A 12,268-nucleotide genomic window follows, 5' to 3' on the forward strand; every position below is an offset into this window, starting at 1 on the left:
GTTGTACTATATTCTGAAATAGAATTCTAGGTGTAAACTAAATCCAAAAATATTATAATACATAACACATAAATATTTATGTTTGTACAATCTTTTTTAAACACGCACACAAAATTAAAAATAAAAATAAAAATAGATGCATAATCAATTTAGAGTGTTCAAAATGCATATAAATCATCTCATTCAATATTTTCATGGTGTTGATCCTTGCTCTATTTCTGCACTTCCTCTTGAAGGTCATGGCTCAATGGTTTGGCATACTTTGAAGACAGGTGCGATGTTGGTAAAGAGGGGTCTGTTTTGGATATGTAAAGGAGGTTCTCAAGCTTTGTTTTGGTCTGATGCTTGGGATGGATTCCCTTCCATTTTATCCATATAACCTCATCTTCAGCCTCTTTGTGACTCTTTTCTTGCCGCTGGATGGGATAAAGTGGCACATTACAAGACTCCTTATCAATTGGGACCTGTTGTTGGTTACAGATGGAAGCATTCTTCTGATTGGCCTCTTGGAGGTACAAACATGGATCGTCAGGAGCTTTCTCAAATTCTGGCCTCTAGAGAGTGTTCTTCTTTGCTTGGTCCAGATGTTTTGGCTTGGGGCGGTACCTTGTCTGGTAAATATCATGTCTCTGTTGGGTATCAGGAGATAACTAGACAATTATTTGGGGATGCTGAGGTCCCTTGGTGGAAGCAAGTTTGGAATAAAGTTTCTTGGTCCAAGTGCAATTTTTTCATGTGGCTAGTGGCTCACAACCGTTGTCTTACCTGGGATAATCTTTGTAAACGTGGATTTCATGGCCCCTCTTATTGTGTTTTGTGTGGTAATGGAGAGGAGTCTGTCTCCCATCTATTCTTCCATTGCTCCTATTCTACTCAGATATGGCACCTTTGGTGGCGCGCTCGGGGTTGCTCTTATCGGCATGCTTCCTCTTTGCCTAAGTTCTAGGCCCTCTTGGGTACTGCTCCCTCCAAGTCTTCTTTTCTCCATGCTACTTGGATTGCTGGCCCATCTTTCATGCTTTGGCATATCTGGTTGGAGAGGAATAATCGCATATTCCAAGATGTTCGATTTGGTGTTTTGCATCTTTGGTGGAAAATATCACATTCTCTTTAGGAAACTATTCTTGTGAAGTGTGAGCTTGATGGGGGTATGGATCTAGTTGATCTTGCTATCTGTAATCGCCTCAATTTTCATCTGTAGGATGGGGCTACAACTCATAGGTTTCCTTCTATGTCCAGGCAGCTTCACCATCAGAGGAAGGGTCGAGTTAACCGAGATGGGCACTGGACTCCTCCTCCTCGTGGAGTTCTAAAAATTAACACTAATGGCTCTTCCCGTGGGAATCCTAGTCCGGCTGGTATTGGCGGAGTGGCTCGTTGTAGTTCTGGGGATGTTAAATTTTTCTTCTCAGTTCATAAGGGTGATTATACTAACAATCTCATGGAAGCTTAGGCTATTTTATATGCTGTGGAACAGTGTTGCTTGCGGGAATGGAGTAAGATTATTTGTGAGTCTAATTCCCAGGTGGTGGTGAACATGTTTTCTTCGCAAGAGCTTGAGGATGTTAGTTGGCAGCTGGCCACTATTGTTAAGAAGATTCTTTTCTTCTCTTCCTCTTTTCAGTTCATTAGGTTCACGTATATTCCTTGTGAATGGAATAGAACTGCTGATTGTTTAGCCAAATGGGCATCTAGTCATGATCCGGGTTGGAATATTAGGGATAGGAGGCAACTATCCTTTGAGATGGTGCAAGAATTTGATGATCTTGTTGCTCAGGATCGAGCTCCTTGTTGAGCTCTCCTTTTTGTATTCCTTTCTATCTTAATAAATTTTTACCCCTCTTTTTGCAAAAAAAATACTTCTAAAATAAAATTGAAACTTTAGATCAGTTAAACAGTGATAATAAGATGATATGTCATATCTCAAGCATTGAAACTTTCCATATTTTAAATAAACATACGAATATTTATGTTTGTCCAATCTTTTGAACTATCGCTACCCAATAGAGACCCAATGATTCAAATTTTTACTATGGAAATTTGAACCTCTTTGAACTAAGATTCAAAGTAGTTCGAAGTGGTTCAGACTAGTTCAATAGGTTCGATGGGACAACAATTTAAAATGAAAGTTTTATATGCCTTCAAACAATGACCTGTAACATTTTACTTGGGCATAATCTCACAAATCACTCTGGTGGAAATATAGACAACTAGGATAGAACCAACATATCCAAAAATTAAGGAGATCCAATAGTGGAATAATTAGTTATGCCTCCCGTACCGAGACCTATTTTTGTTGTCAGAGTTATTTTAAATCCACTTAGCATCAAGAATATTTCATGTTGGACTAAATAATTTGTCCAAATAGAATTTAATATGCTGAAATATATTCTTATAAACTTTTAAATCAAGAGTTTATAATAATGTTAAAATATAAAGGTGAGAGTTATCAAGAGATAAAAATAAATATGTAGATAAAGAGTATAATCCTTCCAAGATTCAGTTCTAAAACTGAATAGCCACCCAACAAAACTATATATTGTAAAAAGATGAGGAGAAATGGGTTCCAATTTTTTTTGGCTTTCGAAGGCAGACTTGGTGTTGTGAACAAAAAGTAAGAAATAGTAGAGAGTGAGGAAAATGTATTTTTCTATGGATTTTGTGCTACAGGAGGATATATAATTCTCTGAATGAATAATTAGTGTGTATCAAAGGGCAGATTCTTCTTTGTTCTATTTTTCTTAGAGGAAGAGAGGTTTAGTATACCAAAACTTTGGGTTTGTGTATTAGATCTATAGTTAATGTTAATCTATGAGTGAGCTTAATTATATCTAAATGCAGTTTTGATGCATATAATTATTTTCATGATTATCATTTAGACTTTGGGCTATGTTATTCATATGTTAGGAGAGAATAATTCATCTTTCTTTCTATATTTCTTCTTCAATGTAAGGATTGGGTAAATGAGCTTTGTATCATTTACTTTTTGTTTTCTCATAGTTAATCAGTTTCTTTGTGCTTTTCAGCTAAAAGCATCTGTATTTGTATTTCTGTGAATTCATTGTAAATCATATGTGGGGAGCTATACCTAGATAAATTCAGAGGGGCACTTACGCTTTTCAATAGTGAAGTGACCCAACTGTAATGCATATTCAATCTTCCTACCTAGGCTTTTTGGGGTTAGTTTGTATGTATTTCTTTGGAGAACAATCTATTCACTAACATATTTTTGGCAACTATGCTGGGGAACTAGAAATGAAGATCAATGTTAATATTTGTTTCCTCAATTTTTTTATTATCTCTATGTGTAGGAGATTGGTGACTTTATATAAGACTATGCTGGATATGGAAAACATGAGAAAGCCAAAGCCAAATCCCACTATCATGGAACTTTATTCAATGGAAGATAAAGTGCTGCATGAATTTGTGGATAGCTATAAAGAAAGCATTTCCTAGGCTATCAAGAATAATATAAGTTTAGAAGATGATGCTACATCTTGGCTATTGTGGAGAAGCCTTTGTGTTAGGTTACACAAGTTGAAAGAGTTAGAAGAAAAGAGCAAAATGCTGCAAATTTATCAGAAATGGGTATTAGAGTTAAGTGAAGAATTGAAGGTTGATGAAGAAGAAGCTCCAGTTATCTCAGTTTCATTCTTTTATTTCAATCACCTTGTCATGAATAAGCACGAAGTATAACTAGATTTACTCCAGTCTCATGTTGATCCAATTTTAAAAGATGAGAATATTTGTGACAACACTAGAGAAATGGTAAGTATTAATGATGAAATCTTGCCTCAAGTTCCTTTTCCACCTCATGTAGAAAGTTTCACATTCGAGGGTAGTGATAATTGTATTTTTCTTAAAGATTCTATTGAAATGATTTCGAACAATGGCCTACTAGGATATGAATCTTTTAATGTCATGGAAGATGGTGGGAATAGTGATTCTTTGTATGTGAATGTCAAAGAAGGCCCCATTCTAGAATCCTTTTATTTTGAAAATAATGCAGTAGTAGATATTATTGGTGATGTTGATTTTGAAAATGGTGCTGAAGTTTTTCTTAAAGGGGATTCTATTGTAACTGAATATTTGGCCAAAGGGTTGAATATGGAAATAAAATTGGAGCAAGAGGTCTTTCTACTTAAAGAAATATTGTAGCCTCAAGACAACTAGACATGGATAGATAAGGACATTCAAGTTGAAAATGAAAACCGTGGCAGCAGTGACAACAAAGATAAAGAACGACTGGTAGTGAAAGAAGAAGATTATTTGGTAACATCATCTTACTTCACCTCTCACAATTATGCAGTTTTTGTTGAGCATGATGGGACTCAGGGAAACATTGATGAAGATGATCTTGAATTCTTTTCCTCTCCAATTTTAGAAAGCTTGGAATTTGAAATTAATGATGGTCATCTTGCTGTAAAAGTTCCTATTTGTGAAAAAACTACCAATAACATGTTACCAGAATTTGAATCCTTTGTCTTTAACGAGAATGCTGAAAGTAATCTATCCTATTGTGAAATTTTCGATCAACCCATGGGAGAATCGTGTCAATCTAAAAATAAAAGCGATGTTAGTGATGAAGTAAAGATGCCTTTGGTTGGAGCTTCTCATGATGAAATTCTTTTTGAAAACCTTGATGACTCAGCTAAAATGCTAAAAAATACTCTTCTTAATGAAGAAGAAGAAATCATACATGGATTTCTATCATCACTCAAACTAGATCACCTTTTCAATAATGACTAGGTATTCATTCAAATCAGATTGAAAATGAAATACTCATTGATAACTTTTCTGTTCATTCTCCTATGTGCAACTTTGTTGATTTGGATTGTAGAGGTAATGACGCTTTGGGAAAGAGAAAGGACAACATACATTGCATACTTGATGGCAATTTTATTCTTGAAAGGGATGAGGAAAGCATGTACCTAAGAATTGACCCTATGTTGGATGAGGTATCTCTTTGCCCACAATTTGATCATGATATCAAATGCCATATACAAATGATGAGTCTTTGTGACAACATTTCCAGATATTGTGCATCTTTCCTTGAGGGGTTTCTTCTTTTCAGTTTTTTAGCTCAAAGTGAAACCTAGCTGGATGAATGTTGAAGATGAATTCGTGGGTGAAAAAGAGTGCTATGATGAGTTATGATTGTTTAGGAAGAAGTGTTGGGTCAACATATTCATATGTGCTTTTAGCTTGAGGTTTGGTATTGAAGAAGTCGTTAACAAGCAATGGTTTGGAGCTATTCCATTAAGGCATGGTTTGCTATTGTAGAAAGACTCCTACTTCTCTTAGTCGGTAAATGGATTCACATGAGTTCTTCTTTCTTCTAGTTCTTGTGGTAGGCTCTTTCCTACCTTTGTATGTATTGTAAATATGCTTTTGGTGTGCATGGTGTTAGTTTGAATAAGGTGCAAGCTTTGTGCTTGTTGGTAGTTTAGGACTTTTCGTTAGTTGGCTTCACCTTGCTCCCCTCTGCCCTCTTTGCAAGTAGCACCCAATTTTCTTTTTCTTGATGACTCTATCACCCCAATGGATAAGGAACTTGTCTTTTGGTAGAGATTGCTAGAGTTCTCTATTTTTGAGTAAAAAATAGTCCCACAATTAGAGCCCTTGTTGGTACCCAATAGAGATCCAGTGATTAATTTTTTTAGTGTACAATCTTGAACCTCTTTGAACTAAGGTTTAAAGCAGTTTGAAGTGGTTCAAACTGGTTCAATGGGTTCGATGGTTTGACAGTTTAAAATGACAGTTTCATATACCTGCAAACAATGACTTCTAACTTTTTACTAGGACATAATCTCACAAATTACTCTAGTGGTAATATAGACAACTAGGATAGAACCAACATATCCAAAAATTAAGGAGATCCAACAATGGAATAATTACTTTGGCCTCCCATACCGAGACCTATTTTTCCTATTAGAGTTATTTTAAATCTACCCAGCATCAAGAATATTTCATTTTGGACTAAATAATTTGTCCAAATAGAATTTGATATGTTGAAATATATTCTTATAAACTTTTAAATCAAGATTTTATAATGATATTAAAATATAAAGCTGGGAGTTATCAAGAGAAAAAGTTAAATATGTAGATAAAAAGTATAATCCTTCCAAGATTCAGTTATAAAACTAAATAGCCATCCAACAAAACTATATATTGTAAAAAGATGAGGAGAAATGGGTTCTAGTTTTTTTGGCTTTCGAAGGCAACTTGGTGCTATGAACAAAAAGTCAAAAAATAGCAGAAAGAGAGTGAGGAAAATGTATTTTTCTATGGATTTTGTGCTAAAGGAGGATATATAATTCTCTGAATGAATAATCAATGTGTATCAAAGGGCAGATTCTTCTTTGTTCTCTTATTTTTAGAGGAAGAGAGTTTTAGTATACCAGAACTTTGAGTTTGTGTATTAGCTCTCTAGTTAATGTTAATCTATGAGTTAGCTTAATTGTCTCTAAATGCAATTTTGATGCATACAATTATTTTCACGATTATCATTCAGACTTTGTGTTGTGTTATTCATGTGTTTGGAGAGAATAATTCATCTTTCTTTTTGTATTTCTTCTTTAATGTAAGGATCAGGTAAATGAGCTTTGTATTATTTTCTTTTTTCTCTTTCTTGTAGTTAATTAGTCTCTTCGCATCTACATCATGTTTACGAGTGGATGTTTGTATACCTTTTGTGCTTTCTAGTTAAAAGCATCCATATTTTTATTTCTATGAATTCATTGTAAATCATACATGGGGAGCTGTACCTGGATAGATTCAGAGGGTGCTTACATTTTTCAATAGTGAAGTGACCCAACTGTTAGTGCATATTCAATCTTCCTCCTAGGCCTTTTAGGGTTAATTTGTATGTATTTCTATGGAAGACAATCTGTTCGCTAACATGAACATATAAATTACAATAATTTTAAACTAAAATTCCAGGTGTAGGCTCATTATAAATAGCTTAAACTACAAATAAATCATCACATACAATCTTTCTAAACTAAAATTGTATAACTTCATGTCAGCCTAAGTAAGCATTGGTACATAGTTGATATTTTTCATCTCAAGCATTCAAGGCTTATATAATTACTATAAAAAACATGCAAGCCTTATATAATTACTATTACAAATAAATGTATATTTATAAAATCTTTTAACATAATTGTACAATACTTCAAAAGTCAAGATTCAAGTGCAACTTAATGGATCAAGAATGTCACATTCAAACCTTATATAATTAAAATAACAAATAAATGTACCTTTGTACAATCTTTTAACACAATTGTATAATACTCTTGAAATCAAGATTCAAATGTGAATTCAATTGACAATGCGAAATAGAATTTGCACAAATTCAAGTTACTCAATTTCAAAATAAACTTTGATACATAAGATGATATCTCTCATCTACAACATTCATACCTCTCATAATTCAACTCCCCTCTTACATTTCATCACTTCTATTACAAATCTAATATTTACATTCATGCAATCTTTTGAACATCACTATAATCTATTGCCAATTCTAGGCCATCTATGTGACCACAATCGCAAGCAACGACTATAAATACAGAGACACAATTGACTTAAACTATATGGTAACTCTCCCCACTGAACCCTCTTTCTATGAGAATGACTTAAACATCACACACAAAGACTTCATTCCTAATCTATAAGTGTTAAATAGTCAAAATTAACTTCTTTTTTTAAACTTAATGTTTAAGGATGACCCTTTCGACCCTATACCTTTACAAACGAATTGGACATACTTTCTCTACTAGTACCAACTGAGCTGCCCGTCAAACTGCTATCATCATAGTCAGAATGAAGCCAAACAAACGGAGGCCGATATGTTGGAACATACGGAAGCGGCCTTTCCTTGCACAGAATCTGCTTCACCTGTCTCATAGTTGGTCGGTCTGGTGGATTGGGATGTGAACAGGACAAACCCACCATGAACAAACACATCATGTCATCCTGATTAACAGCGGCGAGAACATGATCGGCAGGCGGAGGCAGAGGCAAACGGCACTCAACAGCTTCAAAGAGCCTATTCTCTCTGTACAATTTCCACACCCTACCCACCAAATCGAACCCATCTCCCACAGCCCAAGGAGCCCTTCCACAAACAATTTCAAGAACAATGGCGCCGAAACCAAAAACATCCGATTCAACAGTGGCTCTTCCAGTGTGAAAAAACTCTGGAGCAATGTACCCAAGTGTGCCCGCTACACGACTCGCTGTGAAAGACATCCTGTTGGGTTGTATTATTCGAGCAAGCCCAAAGTCTCCCAAACGAGCATTGTATTCTGAGTCCAGCATGATGTTGCCCGGCTTTAGGTCGCGGTGGATTACCTGTTGCTCGCATTCCTCGTGGAGGTAAACCAGCGCAGACGCCAACCCGGATATGATTTTGTACCGGAAAAGAATACCACGGATAAATTGTTATATTAATACAAGAGTGGAGCTGCTGTATGTCACATGATCAAAGGATCAAATTGGAAGATTATTCTATTGTTCAACTGTGTAATCTATGAGTTCAATTCATTGGTTCACGATCGAGTAGTAATTCACATGAAATTATCTTCTATGAGAATGAATGAAATAATTATCACTTATTATTCTATGTGATGATCACAACAATTTGTGTAGTTTTTGAGTCAAATTTATGTATCTATGTTTATTGTATACTGATTTACAACAATCCATCTTTTATGTAAATGAACATGAAACACTTGCCACTCATTGCATCTAGGAGATGCAGAACCCATTTCTCATACAAATGAATGAAACACGCATCTAGGTGATGCTCAAAGTGACTTGTGTAGTTTTTAAGTCAAACTCATTGATCCATTTTTTATGAGTAGTTGTTCACAAGAATCTGTCTATCTACATGATGATAGATGAAACATTTACTCCATCTAGATGATGTTCACAAAAAGTGAAGCACCAGAAAATCACCCATCTCAATTCTACTCCAACTCAAACACAATTAACTATTGAATTTGCTCCATCATTAAATCTATTTTAATTACAACCCCACCCCACCCCATTTGATCTTCTATGTTAAATTCAATCGAAGATCATATAAAAAAATTCTCTATCAAATGATAAAAATTCAAATTACAAGAGTTTAGTCTCTATCAAATAATGAAAACCCGGTTGATAGATAATGAATTACTATACCTCTGCTCCCAATCCAGATGGCCTTGGGCTAAATACTTTTCGAGGCTCCCGTTGGGCATGTACTCATACACCATCAGAAGATTCCCCTTCTCATGACACCAACCAAGGAGAGGCACCAAGTTTCTATGGCGGAGCTGATTGATTATTCTGATCTCCGAGATAAACTCCTCTTTCCCTTGCGCGGAGTCTTTGAATATGCGCTTCACAGCCACCGCAGTCTTGTTCGTCCGCAGCTGTGCTTTATAAACCGCTCCGCACCCACCACAGCCAATCTGAGACTGCGTGCTGAAATTCTGAGTGGCCTTCTGGAGGGCTCTGTATTTGAATTCATGTGGTTGACCAGGAAGTTCACGAAGGGCATCTGAAATGACCGCCGCATTTGCCTTGTAATTCCGGTGCTTCTTATAAAATATAACGATGACCACTCCAAAGAAGACTGCAAGAGCCATTCCAGAGACCAAAATTCCGATCTTTAGTCCCCAGTTGTGTTTGCAGGTTTCGAGCTCTTCGATCTGGAGACTCCATGAATGGACGCAATTAAGCTCAGTGTTATTCCCCGTGGAAGCCGTGAAGCCAAAATAGACAGATGGGTCGAGAAAATGAGCGAGATTGATGGGATACTGTAGAACAGGCTGTGAGGGAATCCCTTCAGGCGTCTTTGCGATATAAACCTTCAGAAGCTTTTGAATCCCGCTGTACTGAATCCACACCGTGATGTTTTCTTCGCTCTTTAAATTGATACTATCCACAGCAAGAGACGCAATTTTTGTGGAATTTATGCTGTTGACATCAATGGCTACGTGATTATCATCTGGATCGTTTGTACCGTTGCTCTTAGCTGTGTCGAATTCAACTGCCACCATCTTGTTGCTTCTCAGTCCATCAATGCTGGAATTGAAGAGCCCCAGCCAGCGTCCATGGCTTGCATCGACAGGGCCGTGTCTGATGTCTTTGTTTGAAGATATTATAAACGCCATGCCCTCACCTAGTGCACTTCTGTTGTTCGCGCGTGCAATGTTGAAAACAAAAGTGGAATTGAATGATACTGAACTGTTGGGGTCTTTCCATAGCCTGTATGGATGATTGAATATGACTCTTCCGTCTCTGTTTTGTTGGGAATACGTGACCTCTGGATTTAAAGTTTCTGCTGTGACTTGCAAGGACTCAAAAGCTATGACGGAGTTGTAGAATGTGAAGAGGCTGTTGTTATCTGTACTGAAACGCTGGAAATTGAAATTCCCTGCACTAACAGTTTGCACCAGTAGAATATAGATTAAGGCCAATAATAAAACTCTGTGAAAACCCATTTAGAGACTGCAGAGTACTGAGGCTTTAGAATGGTATCGGGCTACCACTTTGTTTAGGGCATATGAATTGTGGGGAAGAGTAATACATGGATGGGAAATAGTCGACTCTGGGTCAATGATTTACAGTGCCTCAGATGATATTTTTTATTTGTGGTCTCTGTTGGAAGTTTCCTCAAGAATACGGACATCATGCATATCTTATCCTCTCAGTGTGGTGATCAATTTTTTCCTGTTGTTCCCTTCGTCTTTGAAACGTTCAACGCTCGATCAATCACTCCGAAACAACCAAACGTACGTTTTGGGTAAGATGTTAGTGTTGAGAATCGTTCATAGTCATGGAGGAAAAGACATGATGAATCGAGTGTCAGTATTTTGGCACAGCACAACGCTTTAAAAACGTGGCCCCATCCCTGCACACCAATTCTATAACAATTGCTGTGCTTGAGAACAGCATAAAATTCATTGTATATATATGTAGCAGTCAAGTGGGACATACCATATTTAAATTTTGGTAATGTTATGTCAAATCTTCTTAGAATAAGAACTTTGCATAGAGAAAAGTCATATTACTCATCACAAGTCATTAAATTCTTTTCATTTATTGTATACATAATTTGTTTTCTTATATGAACTTCTTAAAACGAGAACTTTATCATTTCATTAATTGTACCCAAAATCAAGTGTTGTATTGTTTTCCAAAAAAAGACTCTACATTGGAGAAAGTCATCCAGCCTCCATGTTAAAACTTTGACAATGCATTAGATTACTCAAATATATTTTTATTACAGCTAATTGTAATGTTTATTCTTATATTAATTTATTTGTACAAAACTAATATGTAAATGAAACTATTAGAAAATACTTAGGAAGAAGTAATACAATATAGTGGGAGATATCATAATTAAATTTGGTATGATTATGTAAGTATTTTCTCATTACATTCATTTTATTAATTAAAATTTATAAAACAACTTTGTATTAGAGACAAGTCATATGAGTTTCTATAAGCTATTATATTCACTTCACTATTGTAGGCAAATATCAAGCATGTCATTATTTTTTAATCTCTTAGAATAAAAACTCTACATAGGACACAAGTCATATCAATCTTCATCTTCTTGTTCTTGATCCTCTTCTTCGTCCTCTCCTTTTCCCTCAGTAAGCATTAAGGGACCAGTGGTAGTTTTCATCTTAGCAATCTTCCTCTTTCCTTTGCTGATTGCTTGAGGTAGCTTAATTTCCAATTCAATTCTAGCTTTTGCCTCGTCATAAATACCAAAGACTAGTTGCTTGGGATCTATAGGCTCATTTACCAGTGCTTCAATGATGTCCTTGGTTTCATCGATATTGACATCATAAGGGAGAGGTTTCACCTATGCAACTCAGGGCTTGATTACCTAAATGTATACTCTATCATAGTCTACCATGAAACATACACCATCTTTATAGTCCTCAATAAGTTTAGGAGGAATCCTGAACCTTTTGTTCATTCTTTCTTTGAAGTCTTCAAAATAATTATCCATTATATTATCAAAGTTCACATACATTTTTGCTATACACTCATTTATCTGATACAAAATGGGAACATCCTTTCTCCATACGATAGAACCTTTAGATGGAAAGAATTTTTGCACATAAAAGAAGAGACATGTTAATAAAGAACCAAATTTGTAGGGATTGTTCTTTGATGACATGATGCTATCCATATTCTTGTTTAGTTGCTTCAATAGTAGCTCTGACAAGTCAAATTCCAAGTTTTTCTTCACAACTTT

At 35.8% G+C, this 12,268-nt stretch overlaps 1 protein-coding gene across 1 annotated transcript; it reads right to left on the reverse strand.

Moving 5' to 3' along the window:
• Positions 1-7,346: 7,346 nt before the first annotated feature.
• LOC149563598 (putative L-type lectin-domain containing receptor kinase S.5) lies at positions 7,347-10,612 on the reverse strand. Its single transcript, XM_089826785.1, has 2 exons — positions 9,192-10,612; positions 7,347-8,424 (listed from the first exon to the last, which is right to left on the reverse strand). Exons 1-2 carry the CDS (start codon positions 10,494-10,496, stop codon positions 7,744-7,746), a joined length of 1,986 nt encoding a protein of 661 aa, XP_089682911.1. The 5' UTR covers positions 10,497-10,612; the 3' UTR covers positions 7,347-7,743.
• Between the last annotated feature and the right edge of the window lie 1,656 nt (positions 10,613-12,268).

The sequence above is a fragment of the Cupressus sempervirens genome, chromosome 4 (genome assembly GCF_028749045.1).
Source record: "Cupressus sempervirens isolate cs-2001-9-10 chromosome 4, ASM2874904v1, whole genome shotgun sequence".
In the NCBI taxonomy this organism is placed as follows: domain Eukaryota; kingdom Viridiplantae; phylum Streptophyta; class Pinopsida; order Cupressales; family Cupressaceae; genus Cupressus; species Cupressus sempervirens.